Source organism: Vidua chalybeata, chromosome 22 (genome assembly GCF_026979565.1).
Source record: "Vidua chalybeata isolate OUT-0048 chromosome 22, bVidCha1 merged haplotype, whole genome shotgun sequence".
NCBI lineage: Eukaryota > Metazoa > Chordata > Aves > Passeriformes > Viduidae > Vidua > Vidua chalybeata.
The window spans coordinates 3,218,556-3,237,849 of NC_071551.1; the positions used below are offsets into that span (position 1 = coordinate 3,218,556).

At 37.8% G+C, this 19,294-nt stretch overlaps 1 protein-coding gene across 8 annotated transcripts in view; it reads left to right on the forward strand.

Moving 5' to 3' along the window:
* Positions 1 to 19,294, forward strand: part of VPS13D (vacuolar protein sorting 13 homolog D) — a 97,631-nt gene that overhangs the window by 12,162 nt on the left and 66,175 nt on the right. For 5 of the 8 annotated variants that reach the window (XR_008434535.1, XM_053962571.1, XM_053962573.1 and 2 more), the window contains 18 exons: positions 829 to 959; positions 1,337 to 1,469; positions 2,048 to 4,270; positions 4,617 to 4,768; positions 5,523 to 6,557; positions 7,254 to 7,344; positions 7,891 to 8,017; positions 8,907 to 9,087; positions 10,125 to 10,307; positions 12,931 to 13,150; positions 13,612 to 13,822; positions 13,960 to 14,131; positions 14,456 to 14,568; positions 15,114 to 15,323; positions 17,286 to 17,551; positions 17,732 to 17,865; positions 18,147 to 18,302; positions 18,877 to 19,090. Coding sequence is in view for 7 of the 8 variants with exons in the window: in XM_053962571.1 (XP_053818546.1) it covers positions 829 to 959; positions 1,337 to 1,469; positions 2,048 to 4,270; positions 4,617 to 4,768; positions 5,523 to 6,557; positions 7,254 to 7,344; positions 7,891 to 8,017; positions 8,907 to 9,087; positions 10,125 to 10,307; positions 12,931 to 13,150; positions 13,612 to 13,822; positions 13,960 to 14,131; positions 14,456 to 14,568; positions 15,114 to 15,323; positions 17,286 to 17,551; positions 17,732 to 17,865; positions 18,147 to 18,302; positions 18,877 to 19,090 (5,952 nt within the window). In the remaining variant the exon portion in view is untranslated. The remainder of the gene's footprint in view (positions 1 to 828; positions 960 to 1,336; positions 1,470 to 2,047; positions 4,271 to 4,616; positions 4,769 to 5,522; positions 6,558 to 7,253; positions 7,345 to 7,890; positions 8,018 to 8,906; positions 9,088 to 10,124; positions 10,308 to 12,930; positions 13,151 to 13,611; positions 13,823 to 13,959; positions 14,132 to 14,455; positions 14,569 to 15,113; positions 15,324 to 17,285; positions 17,552 to 17,731; positions 17,866 to 18,146; positions 18,303 to 18,876; positions 19,091 to 19,294) is intronic. The other 3 variants (XM_053962572.1, XM_053962575.1, XM_053962577.1) reach the window with 1 other exon arrangement.

A 19,294-nucleotide genomic window follows, 5' to 3' on the forward strand; every position in this document is an offset into this window, starting at 1 on the left:
ATCTGTTCTAGCAATTGATGGGAGTTTTTTTGAAAGGGCAGTTAAAAGAGTATTTCTACAGTAATGATACAGAGGAAATAGTATTCTAATTCCTGTTGTATTTTTTTGTTGATGAGATTAAGGCTGCCCTTTGTTAGAGCTTCTTGAGGTACTTTGATTTTTAGATTTGAACATACTCGTTCCTTAAATTTCTAAGCACAACAAGATGTAGGATTTTAGTACCTAAGCCTGTAACGCTATAATGTGGCCACCTTTGCAGTTTTGGTTGTTCAGTTTCTGATGAGATGAGAAGTGACAGTAAGTAACATTAGGAACATGAAAATGTTCTTGAAATACCAGTTGTATTCCTGCTGATTGTGGTAAATACCAAAAGATTCAAGTTACCTGGTGTAAAGGTGTATGTGATATCTTTTCTTACAAGGTGAGAATATTCCATAAATATTCAAGTTTAAAACAAACAAACCAACGAAGCAAACAAAAAGCCACTGCCTACACATGCACATCTTAGTGTTTAGTCCGAATTTCCTCTGTGGCTATTCTTAGCACCCTTTCTGTATTACTCAAATTTAATTATTGGAGCTGAAGGTCTGTGGGGGCAAAGACCAGAAAATGGATTGGGAAGTATTTTTTAGGGCGATTATTTGTTTTGTGCTTAAATACTTTTCTGAGCGGCAGCCTGGTGATTAGGCACAGACTTTCGCCTGCTATGTTTTCCTGTTCTGTATTTTACTGCTAAAATTTAAAATAAATCTTTTGTCTTTTTTTCTTCAATTTTTTCTTCTGATTCAATGATGGGTGAACAAAGTTAGTTTTCCTTCTCTTGTGCAGGTTTTGGTTATCAGTCTGAATTAGAGGCAAGAGTGGCTGAAGCTGCCAGAAGACAGTACAACAAGCTGAAAATGCAGACAAAAGCTGAAATCAGACAAACAATCGATCGTTTATTAGTTGGAGACTTCATTGTAAGTTTTTGCCCCCAAAATGTTTATGTAGATTTTTATGCTTTTGGTTTAGGACTTGGAGCTCTGAAGAGTGAGGTTTGTTGTTGTTTGTGTGATGTTCTTTGTGAGCAGGAGGGGAGTTTTCCAGGAGGTGTTGTAGATGCCTTTTGCTGTCAATCAGTCCAGGCGTGAGGTGCAGGGCATGTTTTCACCTGCTGAAAATGTTTCTTTATTCACTGCAGGGAGAGTCTGTGATTTAACAAGGTACCAAACCTGAGTGTGGCTGGAGTTCGTGACAGTCAGCTCATCAGGAGAAAAAGTGGCTGATTAGATCTTTCACATGGCTTTTCTTGATTGGTTTTCTTGTGAGCTATTATGTCTTTCTTCTTAACTTTCAGGAAAACAGCAAAAGCTGGATCGTGTGCCTTGATATCTCTGCCCCTCAGGTGATCTTTCCTGATGATTTCAAGTTTGTGGATCCCGTGTTAGTTGTTGTAGATCTGGGAAGAATATTACTCACAAATTCTCAAGGTATGATCTAGAATTATTGCAGCTTTCCTTTTCTTTCTATCTTCTTCTAGAAAGTCAGAGCTTAAAAAAAGGGTAAAAAAGTACAGGGAAGTTTTGGGGGATGTTCCTGCTTTGTAAAGTAGAAAAAAGTCCTTAAGATAATAAAATGAAAGTTAATATTAGGCAATCAAGCCAGTTGGACAAAACCTGATGATGATAAAAATACTTTAGTTAAGTAGCTCTTACCTTTCATTTGGTTTTGAGGATCAGAAGAATTGTGTGGGCAGAATAATGGGTTCTTTTTTTGACAAGTTAGTCAAAGTAGATCTTGCAGTAAGTGGGTTAAAAATGAGACAATAGTGTATTTTAATAGCTTCTGTACTATGTTGTGACTGGCACCTCTGTGAATGTAGAAGAATAGTAGGTTTCTTTTTGAGGAAAAAGGAAGTGACAGTGGAAGGAGGCAAGGAGAGTACCAGATATGCTTTGTGTTAAAAAAAATAGAACTTCAGATAGAATGATCAGACAATCATAGGAAACATCTGAGAAGGGAGAAGAATACTTTCATTTGTTTGTTTACTGTTTTTTTTAATCCACAGAAGATTCTAAGAGGAGTGCAGGTGCCATTTCTTCAGAAGTCAATGAATTGAGTGATGAAGAATATAAAACACCTCTTGCAACTCCTCCCAATACCCCACCGCCAGAATCCAACACCAATAGTGGCATCAAAATGTCTGAATTTACTGGAGTAGAAATAAGTGAAGAGCAGCTACAGGCACATTTAATGAGTAAAAAAATGTATGAGAGATACACGCTTTCTTTTATGGACCTTCAGATCATGGTGGGCCGAGTGAAAGACAACTGGAAACACGTTCAGGATAGTGATGTGGGTCCAACTCATGTGGTAGAAAAATTCAATGTTCACCTGCAGCTGGAGCACAGACTAATATACACATCTGACCCAAAATACCCAGGAGCTGTCTTGTCTGGCAACTTGCCAGACTTGAAAATTCACATCAATGAAGACAAAATGCTGGCTTTGAGGAACTGTTTGACACAGCTGAGTACGTCTGAAGCTAAGTCTTCAGATGCCCTACATTTAGGGAAAGACAAGATTTTTGCAGAGGTAGACCAGTTTGGCAGTTTGCACGATTCTGTAATGAATCTAACACAGAGTGTTGTCATGCTCGAGCAGCACACCCGGGAAGTTCTTGTTGAATCCCAGCTGCTTTTGGCTGAGTTCAAAGTCAACTGTATGCAGTTGGGTGTTGAGAGTAATGGGCGATACATCTCTGTGCTCAAGGTTTTTGGTACCAATGCCCATTTTGTGAAAAGGCCTTATGATGCAGAGGTGTCCCTGACTGTCCATGGCCTGTTACTGGTTGATACTATGCAAACATATGGAACAGATTTTGATCTTTTGATGGCTTCTCATAAGAACTTGAGCTTTTATGTACCAACAGGAAGCCTTCGAGACAGCAGGGCTCAGTCCCCAGTCTCGGGATCACAAGATACACATCCCATTGATGTTGCTGGTTTGGCAGAGAGATGCAGTACAGCCTCCAACACCTCACCCAGTAACAATGGAAAAGATCAAGAGGCCTTGATAAAATTGGAGTATCAGTTTGTGAGTGCAGAATGCCCATCGATGAACTTGGATAGCAGTCTGCAGGTGATCTCTTTACAGGTGAACAACCTGGATATCATCCTTAACCCAGAGACTATTGTTGAACTGATTGGGTTTCTCCAGAAATCTTTCCCCAAGGAGAAAGAAGATTCTAGTCCTCAGCCTTTAATAGCCGACTTGGAGAGAGGTTGGAGGGAGCAGGAAACATTCCAGTCTACTTATGCACAGAACACAGAGGTAGCAGTTGATATTCACTGGTTAAATGTACTCCTCCTCAGGACAGTTGCCATGACAAATGGAGAAAAATACGGCAGAAAAATTGCAACAGCCAGTATTGGTGGCACCAAAGTCAATGTCTCCATGTGTAGTAAACTGGATGTGAGTGGCTCTCTTGGATGCCTTCACCTTGTGGATCTGATCCAAGACAATGTAAAGAACCAGTATGTGGTGAGCATAGGGAGCACAGGGAGGTGTGAAAATCTCATTGGCAATGTAAATTTCTTTGAATCTTTATTCTTTAGGCTTGATGATGGAAATAGCCTTCCAGATGCTTTAAGTTTCACTTTCACAGAAAAGTCGAAAGAGGAGTGTTCTCTCAACCTCAAAATGGCCTCCTTACACTACAACCACTCAGCCAAATTTTTGAAAGAACTGACGTTGTCCATGGATGAGCTGGAAGAGAATTTCCGCAGCATGTTGAAAAGTGCAGCTTCAAAAGTTACAACAGTCTTGGCAACTAAAACTGCTGAATACAGTGAAATGGTTTCTTTGTTTGATACCACACCACGATCAAGAGATGTTGCCAGTGCAGAAGATAACGAAGGCGGCACATTTGGATCACAGTCCCTCAAAGCTGATACTATCAAGCTTATATTAAATGTAAACATTGAATCTCCAATTGTCTCCATACCTCGAAAGCCTGGTAGCTCTGAACTGCTTGTAGGTCATCTAGGACAAATATCTATTCAGAATTTTGTTCCGGGAGAAGATGAGTCTACAAGTGATAGGCTGCAAGTTGAAATTAAAGATATTAAGATGTATTCATTAAATAGTAGTCAATTTACAAACAAGAAGGAGCCTGCAAGTGGGACACCCCGAGGGCCACATTCTTCATCAGGTCCTGCGAGCACCAACAGCCAGGAAGAATCTCATTTTACTCGTCATGACTTCTTTGAATCACTACATAAAGGTCATGGTATGTTAATCAGAGGAGTCTTAATTATTATAATATGAATAGTATATGTGTTAAAAATGTGTATTGACTGTATATTCTGCTTTACCCATCCTACTGAAACACATTGGTCAGTTTTGACGACAATAGGCTAGTTATTGTATTTATATCCATTTTTGGTCTCCTAAGCAAAAATGGAATGGTGCCTTTTAAGCATAAATTAAGCAAAACATAACCATAGAACCTTAGTCCAGCATTGCTCAGATTCTGAGCAAGTTCAATAGCTACTGTGTTACCTCTTCCATACAGTATTTATGAGCTAATCAGTTCACTTACTCTAATGTTGTTTTAATTTCACTTTCTCTTAAAGCTTTCCACATTCTGAATAACACCACGATCCAGTTTAAATTGGAAAAGATACCACTAGAGAAAGATTTGGATTTAACTTTTCCTCTGTGTAATGAAGACTTTGGAATATCAAGCATTATGAAAATTGAAGGGAAATTTGTGAACCCTCTTCAGGTACAGAAATATAGTGTTTCCATTATCAATATAAAAATATTTCCCTGCATAGAAGATAAGTATTTTTCAGGACAGTATCTTCAGGTTTAATGTGTTGGTAGTTTAGAAATCAGATCCTAATACACATTGTTAGAAGAGACAGTCTTAAGTCATAATAATAATGAGCAATGTTTAACCTTGTTTGGGGACATTTTAGGTATCTTTATGAATAAGTATAACTTATCTTGAACACAGAAGGAAAAGTAAATGTGTCACTGTCCAAATGACACTGTCCAAACAAGTTTAGTTGTAGTTGTAGTTGAAACTAAGAACTAATATGCCATTACCTTGAAAAAATCTGTGCAAGAGCAGAGGTTTTAAATAGAGAAAACTGGAATTCTAGCACTTAGGAGGCAAATCATGATGGCTACGTTGTTTCATATATTACTGTGTAAGCTCGGGTGGTGAATTGTTTTTAACTAACTGTGTGTGGATGGTTTTTGCTCAGGAATACAAGGTATCCCATTCTAGGATCCCATCCCATGTGTTTCTGGGTGGTGTCATCTTGCAGAGCTCATACAGAAGAACTGTTTTGCTTCAGTTTTGCATTGTACCTTGTTTTGCGTTGTTGTTACTATTATTGTTATTGTTATCTTGGATGAACTTAAAATTTGTGTGGTTTGGAATTCCACTTAGGAGTTTTAGAATATATGTATTGATTCCATTAATATAGAGAGCTCCAGTGTGATGATTGTTTCTTTTCTCTACATTGTAGGTGGTGTTAGCAAAACATGTATATGAACAAGTCCTTCAGACTCTGGATAATTTAATTTACAGTGAAGACTTGAACAAATTTTCAGCCACTTCTGTATCTCCAACTAGTCTTAGTTCTCCTTCAGCATCACTTCATAGTACAGGCACAGAATTCTTGAGTGAACGGAAGGAAAATGGCTTATTCAGCCACTCTAGTTTTAATTCTGTTCCAAACAAGCCCTTAGCTATCAGGGAAACAAAATCTTTTACTCAAATTCAAGCAAACTTTCACATCTCAGAGCTCCAGGTTCAGTTAAGTGGTGATCTCACACTTGGGGCACAAGATCTTGTCAGCCTTAAATTTCAGGATTTTGATGTTGAGTTTGCCAAAGATCACCCTCAAACCTTGTCCATTCAGATTGCCTTGCGTTCCCTGCTGATGGAAGATCTCTTGGAAAAGAAACCAGACTCTAAGTATAAGAACCTCATGGTGTCCCATGGAGCACCCAAACCATCCAGTTTAGCACATAAGGAATATCTTTCACAGTCCTGTCCCTCAGTATCCAATGCAGAATATCCAGACATGCCACGTTCCCTCCCTTCCCATATGGAAGAAGCACCTAATGTCTTTCAGCTGTACCAAAGACCAGTTTGTGCCTCCCGTAAGAAGCAAAAAGAAGATGCTGATTCTGAGTATCCTCTGACTCCACCTCCTTCTCCATCAGCAGACAGATCCAAGTTGCCCAGTGGAAAAAGTAACTTTGATGATTCATTAGTTCATATCAATATATTTCTGGTGGATAGGAAACATCCTGAATTTTCTTCTCGCTATAACAATATTAACCGTAGTGTAGATGTTGATTTTAATTGTCTAGATGTGTTAATAACTTTGCAAACTTGGGTAGTAATATTAGATTTCTTTGGGATTGGATCCACTGCTGATAACCATGCTATGAAGCCGCAGCCTGAAGATACTCAGCAGACAATCAAAGCAGAAATAAATTCCTTGTCAGCTTCTCAAGTCCAAGAGCCTGTAAACACTAAACTGGATCTAAAGGTATACTTGACGTGCAAAACAGTAATTGGATTGTCTGTCATAAAACATCTGGTTTATAGGAAATTAAGGTGACATTTACATCATGTGTTTTATTTTCTAGAGGGGATTGTACATAAATGCAGAAACGGAATTAAAATGTGTGTAGGTGTAGTTAAAAAAAAGGAGTTATAGAAAAGCTGAACATTTGCAAAATGCTTGGCTCCTTTGCTCTGTGACCCTCTCTTTAATGAAAAGGTTGCTTCAATATTAAAGACCTAACATGCTGCAATTGGCACTGTGCTGTTCTAGGTACTATGGAGTTCATTTATGCAAAAAGTCTATAAATATATATCCATATATGTTTATACATCTATATGTATAAACATGTTTTTTGAAAAACACATGTTGTGTGTGTGTATATAATATAGTCTTTGCCCAGATGCTCTGCAGTCTAACTTACATGTGACAAAAAAGAAGATGAAGGTAACAGTGGTGAGATTTGTTCTTGGTCTGATCATTCTGAATTGCTTGGGAGACCCATTAATGTGCAAGCAAGGCAGTAAAAATGTTGCTCTCCTTCAGTGTCTCCCAATCAGATAATTGTTGTTTGCCATTTGTGTGTTACAGTACAATTATCTTGGAAAAAAAGCTAAACAGGATGTTCAAGCTCTGAAGTCATGTTTTTCATACCAATTTGTTCCTGTTTTATTTGACCAGGTCCATTCTTTATCCTTAGTCCTGAATAAGACAACCAGTGAGCTTGCTAAAGCCAGTGTGGCAAAACTTGCAGCTCACTTGGAAGTGATTGGTGAGTAGATTGAAGGGTTCAGGTTGTTCACAGCTTAAAATAAAGTGAGTGCACTGAGTAAAATTTTCACTGGAATTATGATTTTAAATGTTTTTCTTTTGGTGCTCATTGGGGTTTGTGTGTTTTTCCTGAGCAAAATGTACATTCTCCTCCCACTGCTTCTTCCTTTGCTTTTTTGGGGTTTATTTTAAATCGTGGCATCCCTCCCAGTTGTCAAACCTTTCATCATTTAACTGTGATTGGCTGTGATTTTAATACTTCACTTTCACAGAGTAGAGCAATAGCTTTTACTACTGTTCTAGAGGAAAAAAAGTAATTCTATCTACGTTTCACAAATCAAAGTGGTGTGATCACATGATGTGTGTAAAGCCTAGAGTAATGTGTGGGTTAATACAATTTTTGTAGCAGAAACACAATTTTCTTTGAACATGAGGTTTAATGTTTAATTGAATTAACTTATTTAATTACTTGTAGTGAGGCTATCTCACTAATAGAAACTTCTGGTCTGTGTTTGAGGATCCTGATTGTCTGTTCTTTGTTTTTCAGAGGGAGATTTAGCCTTGCAGGGAAGTATTGGAAGTCTGTCCTTAAGTGATCTTACATCTCATGGAGAATTTTACAGAGAACGTTTCACTACAAGTGGTGAAGAGGCACTCATTTTTCAAATCTTCAAGTATGAATTTAAACTTTTTGTTACTCAATATTAGCTTGTTTCTCCATTAACTTCCAACCTCTCCCTGCAAAAAAACCCAAAAGTTGAACAAACCCAGAAAACCCAAGCCCACAACTGTCAGGGCTGCATGATTCTGTTTTGGCCTCTTGGGACTTAAGTGGGACTTAGAATATTTTCAGTTTTAAACTTAAGATTTTTAACTTATTGTTGTCTTGCAATGTGTGAAGAAATGGAAAAGGAGAGGTAGCTTTTTATTTACTTCTAAAGATGTTCTTGAAAGTATTTACATGATAGTTTGTTCCTAGCTAAAACTTTTTTTTTTTTTAAGTTGGAAGAGATTTTCAACTGATGAGATAGATTTTCCATTGCTTCTTAATTTTGGAATAAGGAGTTTGCTTTTATCATAATGTCAATTTGAATTTCTTTGTTATGTTTTAAGGAATAGGTCTTATCTTGTGATGTTTCCTAGTTTTCCAGTTAATCAGATTAGAAATTATCCAAGTAATGTTATGGAATTAATTTCAAATATGACAGCACACATTCAGAATTTAATGTACACATTGTCCTGCAGCAGAGTAGTTACCTTAAAAGCCACTGTTCTGATATAAAATCACCAAAGGTCTAACTGGTGTGCAGAGATTAAAGGTACATCCAAATGCAGAATAGTTCTATTTGCTTAATTAAAACTCAGCAGGACTTAAATGTCCAAAATTTAGAAGTAATTAATACAAAACAAATTTTTCATGTCTGCAACTGAAATAGCGTTAATGACGTGCTGTGAACATCAGTTAAATCCTCTGTATTACTATTTTGAATGCAGCAGAATGTCTAGTGCTGCTTCTGAAATGTGGCTAAGATTGGTAAACGTTAGTGCCAACCCTTCTGGCAGGTACGGGAGGCCGGACGCGCTGCTGCAGCGGGAGTGCGACGTGCGCGTCAGCCTGCGGATGGCCTCTGTGCAGTACGTGCACACGCAGCGCTTCCAGGCCGAGGTGGTGTCCTTCATCCAGCACTTCACTCAGCTCCAAGATGTCCTGGGGCGGCAGAGAGCAGCAATTGAAGGACAAACAGTACGTCTGGGCCTTTTTTCTGTTCTTTCCCAGCCTGTTTTTTTTGCAGTTGAAATGCAGTGTGTAATTTATGTTAATGCGTTAATGAAATGGTGGGAGGTTTTAGAGTTTTGGTGTTGGTAGAAGTTTCTCAGGCTCATCTTGTAGTCAAGAGACCTCAGTTAAGACGATCCTGCTGCTGTTTGAAAGTGCAGAATACCAAATTTGCACATTCCTTAAAACTTCAGCACCTGATTTCTGCAGGATCCGCTGGAGAGAAAGGGTCAAGGTGTTACCTTGTCTTATTCTCCACTGCTCACGAGGTAAAAATACCTGACTTAGAACCAAGGAGAAGTTCTGTTCCACTCAGGTCTCTGATTTGGTTTGATGGCTGGTAGTCTGAGAAAATCAGAACTTCTGCATGGCAGAATGTATGAATATAGAGATTGTAGAGCAAGACAGAGCATATCAATATAGAGTAAATAGGACACGATGGAGTGTTGCAATAATCAGGACAGCCACAGACCACATGACCCAATATGGGAGTAATTAATACAGTCAATGGTCTACTTTTAAAATAAGCTTCTCATAGTAGAAGGAAAGACAGTGAATACTTGGATATGAAAGTGCTGCATTGTGCACCAGGTAGGAAGTTTGAATCTGATTTTGAAACATCTGTTCTAAATGATGGGGTTTTGCTTTTTGCAAATAATTTTTCCTAAGTAATTTGTTATGTAGTGAGCTGAATAGTGTCCTGCCTCTTAGTTCAGTTAGAAAGGGTGTGTCACTCCTGAGTGCTGCACCTCTTGCACAGGTTTTTCCTGTTTACATAATAATACTTTTGAAATGACCCTTTATTCTCTGCCTAAAACAAGAGTTTGAGGGGTTTCTGTTGGTTGCTTTGTTGTTGTTTTTGTTTGGTATACACTCTTACCATACCTTAATTTTCTGAACCAAAGGATAATGATCCTGAGTTCAGTACTAATCAGTGGAAAAGAATCACCTGCTTCCTGCAATTTTTTGTAATTATTTTTTAAATGTGTTTTTGCTCTTCCCAGGTGAGAGATAAAGCCCAGCGAGCTTCCCGAGTTCTTCTTGACATTGAGGCTGGGGCTCCTGTTCTGCTTATACCTGAGAGCTCCAAGTCTAACAGTCTTATTGTAGCTAATCTGGGCAAACTGAAAGTGAAGAACAGATTCCTGTTTGCAGGAATGCCGGGTACCTTTTCATTAAAGAACAAGGTAGGAACTTTGCTTCTTAATTTAGCAGCTTGCAGTTCTGCTAGTTCTTGTGTGTTTTATTTCTAAATCAGAATTTTAAATGATTCTTAACTTTTACTTTATGGATTGACTTTATAGTTGTAGTAATGAGAGTCTGTGCTAGTGTGCTGGCAAATCTTACAGATATGCCTTGCTGCTGATTGTGCTGTGCTGCCCTTCCTATCTTGAGCTTACTGTCTGAGGCATTGGGGCAGGGGGGAGACTGAACTGAGTGTCTGGAGAGAACAGAGGCAATAAAGGAGGCTGAGCTCACTCCAGCTGCTCTGGTGAGGAAGCAGGACCCAATCAGGTGCACACCTGAACGTGGGACCAGGATGGGCTTTCAGCTCACCCTTTTTGGTTACTCCAGCTGTTCACCACTCAAAATATCCAAAGTGTGAACAGCAGAAAACAGGAGTCTGTGTTGGCTGAGACTTGCTCTAACACACTGGAAAAACAGAATTGTTTTTTTTTTTTTTTTTTTTTTTTCTGCTCTCATTGAAAACTGAGTGTGTGTAGTTGCTTTGATGAGGTGAAACCATGGGAAAGGTTTCCAGTAGCTGTACATGTGGCAAAACATAGGACAGGAGTAGCTGGTGCTGCTCTTGACAGATGCAGCCACAAAATTTGGGGGAAGGAAGATCCATCTTGGATGGCTTTCTCTATCTAGCAAAATAGATAGTTGTCTAGATAGATATTTTGCTGATAGATTCAGCAAAATAGGGGGTTGTCTGGGAACCCTCTAATTCGATTTTGAAGGGATTAGAAGTTAGATAGACTGAATTGCTGCAGTGGATTTGTGGTGAGTCTGTTTGGTATCTACCTGTGTCTTTGCTGTAAGGAAATAGTGGACTGTGCTGTTGGGTTGTTTCCTGTACTGTAGTGTGTTGATACAAGTACAGGTTTGTAAGCAGTAGACTCCTAAATTAACATTATAAGTTAAAGAAAGTGTGCACAATAATTCTGTTTCAGCCTAAAAATACTGTGTTATGTAGAAATGTAGGTGTTTGAAATGGAATTAGGTGGGGTTTGGCTTTTTTTTGTTGGTTTTGTTTTCATTTTTCCTCTGTCTTATGTTTACTTTTGAGGATCGGATTTTACAAGGCAATGCATACAAGGATCCTGTTTTATTTGAGGTATTTCACATCCTTATGGCAGTGTTCAGGTGCTCCTCATTCATTCTATAAAAAAGAAGTTATTCTTCTGGAATTTAGCACTTAAAAAGCTACTTCATTTATTAAAAATGATGATTCTGTTCTAAAGGTTTTGCTGAATTCTATAAGAATTGGATGTAAACTTTTTGTGGTGTGCTCTTTATGCATGTCTGAAGAGCTGCTAATTTGGATTTAATTGCATGAATTCATAGATTTATAGATGATGTGATGATTTTCCTTTGCATGTACTTCTCAGTTTTTTCTTTACAGTATGAAGTCAAATGTTAGTGTCTTCAATTTTTTTTCTTAAAATCCTTGGTTGTGTTTACAGTTAATTTTTCCAATTTTTTCTTATGTTTAAAAACCATGTAAGGCAAGAAAATATAAGCAATTAAAACCAGAAAGGGAAGTTTATGGTAGGGATTGATGTGACATCTGAAACTGGATACAGAAGGAAGATGGGAAATGATAGTAACAATACAGGAGTCAGGGGCAAGGTGAGCAATCTTGGAGTAAGGGCTGAGTAAATCACTGAAGATGATTGCTTACCTGCATGTGGAACACAAGGTTAATTAATTGAAATGATTGACAGAGGAATCCTAGAACTGGCTTTGGAGTATAAAGGTGGCATGTAAACCTCTTCCACCAGACAAATCACAGAGTGGTTGGGACTATTCCATCACAGAAGGCTGTCAGATGGGTCAAGCAGGATTTTTGGGAAAAGAAATTTCTAATGTTGACGTGGCTCTTTTTGTAGTGAAATTTGCAGGTTTTTGATGCAAAACAGCTCATGAATTTCCACTGGATATGTGGTGGTGGGGAGATGTCTAAAATATTTTATGTCAGTATAAGTTAATTTTTCTTCTTTTAACCGTGAGGAATTTACCACTAAGTGTAGGGATTTATCCAACCTTAAACTGCAGGAGAATTTTGGGACACATTTTGGTGTGACAACTGAAGTATTTAAAGTGCATAAAATGCGCATGTGTAGAAGTTTTAGTTCACATATTGTAATAAAATAAGAAGTTGTTGACATGATCTTGCAGAAATAATGGCATATGTTTTTTTTATCATCTGAAAAACAGCTTTAAATATTTAACAATCTTTATTCTGCAGGAATGTTTAATACTGTCACAGTCTTACCCTCCATTTTGGTATTAATTTCATTTACATGAGAGTTTTTTGGTTTTATGCAAAACCCTCTGCTTTTGAATTAGTTTCTCATTGAAAAGATTCTACAGCTTTTTGAGGAAGGTTGCTGAAATAAACTTTTTTGTTGCAAAGACAATGTTCTCATCTGCTGTTTGGGCTATAGGAGAAAAGTTTGGCCATTTTTTCTACAGCAGAAGATACTGGCATTCTAGTAATTTGTTACAGCTTGAATGTTCATGCATTGGTTCCTTAGAATTTAAGTCAAAATCCAGTGTTAATTACAAAATGTCTTTCATTAGCAGGATTCGGTTCAATTTTCCTCTCCTATGGGAACCCCAAAACACAACATGAAGAAAACAAGTGCTGATGAGTCCAAATTAGCAATAGAAGGGTTGGTCATGAAAAAGTCATCAGGACCAAACATTTCTAGGCTGAAGAGTGAGCCTGCAGTGAGCACATCGAGCAAGCAGCAAGGACAGCCATCGAAGCTGCCTGTTGTCCCAAACCCTGAGAGCCCAGGTATGGCAGAGCCTTAGGAGCCCCATGGAGATTCTTTTGCCTTGTGAAATAGTACAGTGACATATTGCTTTGATCTTATGTGACACTGAAAAGGTATGACGCTCTGGGTCTGAAGATTGTAGTTTGGAGAATAAATGACTTCTGAGCTTTAAGGCTGATTTTTGCAGCTTTAAGGATTAGGGAGTTGTAGTTCAGTTTCTGGAAGAACAGTCCTGCAAATTGGGTGTGTTTTGAGATGCATATTGCACACATACAAGGAGTGTACTTGGACTCCTAATTAGGAATTTAGATTGACCTGTGAATGAGCTTGATATCTGCTAGTTATAGATATTGATGAACATGAATAAAAAAAAGTGGAATAAAATAAAACTAAATTAAATTTCTTTTTAAAAGTAGGTTGCACTAGTTTTGTACAGATTCTATTTTTCTTCCTTAATGTGTTATCTCCTGTGTACTTGCAGAGGATCACATCTGCCTCTTAGACTGCATTGTAGTTGATCTGCAGGACATGGACATCTTTGCTGCTGAAAGATACCAGAGAGAGTATTCCAAGGCTGTGGAAGATACCAGTGCAGATTTGAGCTTTCCATCCTACTTGGTGAGGCAGACAGGAGGGAGCCTGCTGACAGAGCCCTTCAGACTGAAGTTAAAAGTAGAGAGAAATTTGGACAAGTGAGTTTAAACAGGGTCACTTTATGCTGTCACCTAGAGCAGTGTTTTAGATGCCTTTTGCTGTATCCTAAAGGTCTTGCCTGCTGTGTTGGAGCTCCTGGAAACACTGAGGTTTTCTCTTTTTCTCTTTGTTGCAGAGAGCTGAGTCATGCTGTTGCAGACATTTCAATCCATGGCAACCTGTCCTCAGTGCACTGCTCTCTGGATCTGAACAAGTACAAACTGATCCGTGGGCTGCTGGAGAACAACCTCGGGGAGCCCATCGAGGAGTTCATGCGCCCTTATGACTTGCAGGATCCAAAAATTCTTGTAAGAGCATCTATGTGCAGCTGAAATTCCTCTGAAATGTCTTGGGGGGGTTGCTGATTTTGCTGATGGCAGCAATATTTTAAGGACAAAGAAGCTCTAGCCCAGTACTGTGAAATGGATTAATGGTAATTTTTAAGTTAAAGGCCCACAGTGTTGTGAAATGTAACACTTCCCCAGTAATGGTTAGTGAAACCATTGATGAAACAATTTGGAGAAGAAGACACCACACAAAAGCTGTTTACATTTTTCTGAAATACAGGTTAATTCAGGGATTAAAGTTAAACAGATGCTCTGAAAAAGAATGTTGGTATTTTCTACTTTCAGACAGTTTTGAGTGGAGAAGTGTATACTTCCATGTCATTCCTCATTGACATGGTTAATGTGAGCCTGGAACTGATGGATCCAAAGGGAAAAGATGGATGCAGCTCTTTAGCCAGGTATGAACATTCTTCTCATACTGAATACCTTGTCCTAAATACTATGCTCACGTGAAAGATACAGGGCAAGAATAGAAATAATATGTGGAATTACAATTTAATAATGCAGTGAAATGGAATTTCTTAATTAGAGACCAAACTGAGGGTTTGAGCTGCTCTGAAAGATGAAAGGGAATGACACTGTTCAAAGGATAGGGTCTGTCTTTTCAGTTGTCCTTGAAATAACAGTCCAGCAATCAGTACTTGCCCAAAAGAAATAGTATTTTAATTAAGAAAGCAAAACTAGGGAAGGTTAAAAAAGCAGATTTCTGGTATGTTGGCTTGTTGGGTTTTTTTAAGTCCAAAAGGCTTTTTATCAGTGGAAAATATTATTACATTTAGTACAGATCTACTTTCTGTCTCTATGACATGGGACATGATTGTAGCTGTTGTAGAAAATACCTAAATGAAAGATTTCAGCAGTGTGCCATACTTGTAAAGTGACTCCAAGGAATAAAGAAACTGTAAGTCTCTTTGGTGTGTTGTTTTGCTTTTTATTGTCCCAGGTTTGATTTTAAGAAATCCAAGTTGCTTTTTGAAAGCTCTTCAGATGGAACAAAGTCTGTAAATCTAGTCTCTCATTCCATGATGGCCTTTGACACTCGTTATGCTGGACAGAAATATGCTACAGGCCCCCCAAATGTCTTCAATTGCATCTTTCAGTCATCAAAGAACACCAGTAGCCCAGGAGCAATCCAGATTGAATTGCATTTCAGGTTGGTAATTCTGGGATTTGTTTTTAATAATGACATAATCAGTATTGTCCTGATTTTAATACATCTGTTATTATTGTAGATAAACTTGGGGGCACTGTATTTCAATGTGATGACATTTTTGGGGTGATCAGTGGTACTTGATAGATTGAAATCTGCAGTTATTAATTCTCTAGAAGTTGTTGGATTATTTTTTTTTCCACTTATTGCAATAAAATTTAGGTTTGAATGTGTAATGGATCAGATGAAAGTTTGACCTATTAAAATCAGTAGTGCTTAAAGTTTGATAAGTCTTGCCTATCACTTGTATGTGTGCATAAAACCAGTTTATAGAATTTTCAAGGTAAGATGCACAAAAGCTGTTTCCCAGCAGGTGTCACACATGGTTTTCTGAGAGCATCAAATACAGACAGAAACAACACCTCTTTCAAAAACAATCTCTGTATTCTCTTCTATGTTCTGGCCTACCCTGTTTGTTTTTTACCTGTTTTGATCAAATTTAGTATTGAAATTTGGAATATAAAGTATAATGTCAGTATTTACCTGTACTAGCATGGTATTTTTTTGAGGAATGTTAACTATCAAAAAAGAGGGTGAGGTGAGATGACTAGAGATACTGCTTTCACTTCTGATCAGATTTGCTGACCAAGCTCAGCTTTTTTACTCTCATATAAGTATAATGCCTTCTGGAACAATTGCAGGAGTAATGTAGAAAAAAAAATTGTGGATTATTTTAGTCCAGTAGAAAATTTTAGTGCCATTTTTTCATGAAAACCAGCTAAAGAAACTTGGCAATTGAGAGATTTTTTTTTTTAAGATTTCAATGCTGCATTACGGTTTTAGGTACCTAAACAATGTGTTCAGAAAGAAGCCAATGTTTCAATTTGATTAAATCTAAAATGAGATTTACTAAAAAATACACCCTAAAAAAAGCCCAGATGGTTTTCACAGAACTGTTGAGTCAGTAGGCAGCTAGATTAGACACAGTTAGTGAGTTTGCACAGTACAGCCTAATCTGGTTTATGAGTGAGAGTTTCAGGAATCTTCTTCCCAACTGTTGTGATTTTAAATTTCAGCTGCAGCAGCATGTGGTCTGTTTTTAGTGGTGAGAGCATCTTTGGCAGAAGATGCAAGGGCTGGCAGAACTCAGTGAGAGTGTTGTACTGGCTGGTGCTTCTTGAAATATCCTGGAGAGCCAGGGAGGGTTATAGGCTTTTGCTGTTGGAAGCAGCTCAGGCAGAGCCTGCTCCCCACTAAGGCATCACAGTTCTTTGGAGATTTTATAGTTCACAGTGTGCTGGATTGAAAATTGTTTCATGGTATTTAAGTGCTTAGATGATTTTCCAATTAGCATGATCAAATGTAACTGGTATTCCAGATCATGAAGCCAAGCACTCTATCCCTCCTAGCCAGACCTTCAGAATGGGATGCTGGGAGCTCAGGCAGGCTGACATTTTTTCTGGATGACAAAGCAGCTTCCTGTGCTGCAAAATGCTGTCAGGGTATGAGAGGAAATTTGTGTTGTACGTCTTATCTCGGAGCCAGGTCTGAGTTTCGCACACAGAATGTTAGGTTTGATAGCCAGCAGACATAAAATGATAATTAAAAAAAGTTTTAAAATTTGAGATTTTGAAAATTAATCTTGATAACGTAAGTGTGTTAAAGGAGCTTTTATAAATTTCCTGTCATTTAGTTTTTCAATTCATCCCTTGTATAATTATGGCTTAGAATTTGTGCAGTTAAGATCTATTGGGGTTCTGTGGGTACAGCAAATTGTTGAATTTCAATCTGTTTAAATATATATATATATAAATATATGTATGCATTTTAAAGGCCAGACACAATAAACCAAATATATGCCTATAAAATGCCATATAAATCTTACTAGATACTGATAGTTGTCAGCATGATTTTAAATATTTAGAGGTTGTAAAGTTCACCTGTGTGATTCTCTGTTCTTAAAAGGTCTACTAAGGATTCCTCCAGTTTCACAGTTGTTCTGAACAATCTTCGTGTGTTCCTGATATTTGACTGGCTGTTACTGGTTCATGACTTTTTATGTACTCCTGGAGATGCCAGGAAGCGGGAAAGTCCCCATCCGTCCCGGCAGCGAACCTGCATCAGTGACACGACTGTTGTTCCCAAAACTGTGAAAAGTGGAGTAGTTACCAAACGTTCCTCGCTCCCTGTGACAGCAGAAAAGCAGCTGGAAGTCAAGGTTAATGTGACAGGTAAATGTGCTCTTCTCTGATGCTTTTGTAGGAGCTTTTCTCATTAAAAGCTGTGTGCTGGTGTAAAGACAGCTCCATTAAAGGAAATCAAAAAACCTGCTACAAATGCCTAAAGTACCTTAATGATATTGCCAACTGCCCTGTTAGTTATTTGTCTCTTTTTTTTTTCTTTTGGTTAAGGAACTGAATTTGTGGTTGTTGAAGACATGTCCTGCTTTGATACCAATGCAATTATTCTGAAGGGAACAACTGTTCTCACTTACAAGCCCAAGTTGTTAGATCGTCCTTTCTCTGGCAGTTTGTTTGGCATTGAGGTAAGAAAAATAAATTTGCTTCTGTATAACATCTAAAATTAGAGGAGTTTGTGAAGATACTTTACTATAAATATATATACAAAAGGAATAGTCCACAGATGCTTTCTGAAGTTTGTTGGTTTCTCATCAAATGTTCTCATTTTACAGCAGTTTTGAGAATAGTTTTATATTGTTTCTGTTAAAACATTGTAAGACTTGACTGTAGACTCAAAATATTGCTAGTTCTTGCCAGGTCTGTTATCTCAGTTCATAGTTTTTTAAAAATAATTTACAATTTTTAGGTGTTTTCGTGCCGGTTAGGAAATGAGCAAGAGACTGCACTGTCAATTATTGATCCAGTACAGATTCATATGGAACTAATTGGGAATTCTTCCTACCCAAGTGGTTCAGGACTGCTGGATGCTTTCAATAGTGAAGATTTTCCTCCTATTCTAGAGGTAATATTAAAGGCCTGAATAAAACTGTGCAGTGGAAAATACTAGCAGAGATATTTTTATACCCAAGGATTCAATAGAAGACTTTCAAATGCATAAGAAGAGGGTAAGGTAACTTTTTCCTGAAATGGAAAAGAAAGAAGCATGTAGAAAATGCTCTTAGTGGTAATGAAAGATTTATAGGATATGTTACAGAGATTAATAGTGGGGGAAAGAAATGGGCTGATTATGTAAGCTGATGGTGTTAGATAGTTACTAATACTTCAAAGGAAATTATAATTTTCTGTATTTTCTGTTTCTAATTGTTAGGACGTATTAGAGGGGAATTATGTTGAAAGACTTTTTTTACCATTATATCAAAGTAAAACTTCTTTTCCCTGAGATGTAATGCTTTTGGTTGTTGGTAAATAATAACAAGTTTGATAAATTTATTATTGGATCTTTAAAACAGCATGGTGATCAGATTGTAACACTAAATTTTGTCTTCCTTTGGGAAAAGCTTTATTAATATCTGAAGTATTTTTAAAAAATGTTTAGAAAAAGGCAAGTAAATCTTATGTTCTCATTTTTCATTTAGATTCAGTTGCAAGCCCTGGATATCAGACTGTCCTACAATGATGTTCAACTCTTCTTGGCGATTGCAAAGTCAATTCCCCAACAGACAAGTGCAGCTCTGCCTGACTCAAGTGCTGGGAATGCTGCTGATCCCTCCAGTTCAGCCCCGGGGCATGAGAACTCCTTGGCACATGAAACCAGAGATGTATCCAAACGTGTGCTGGATCCTGTTCTTGGTATGTTTTTCACTGTTGGAGTGAAGCCATTCCTTATATCTAAGGGAGGTTTCTGCTAGGTGAAGCTAATCTATATGCTTAACACAAAAGATGTTGGTATCTTCATGGTGTAAGAGCCTTTGTTGGTTGGAACATAATAATGGCACTGTCCTGATGAGACTATAAAAAACATAAAAGCAGGGCTGAATCATGTGTTTTTGCTAT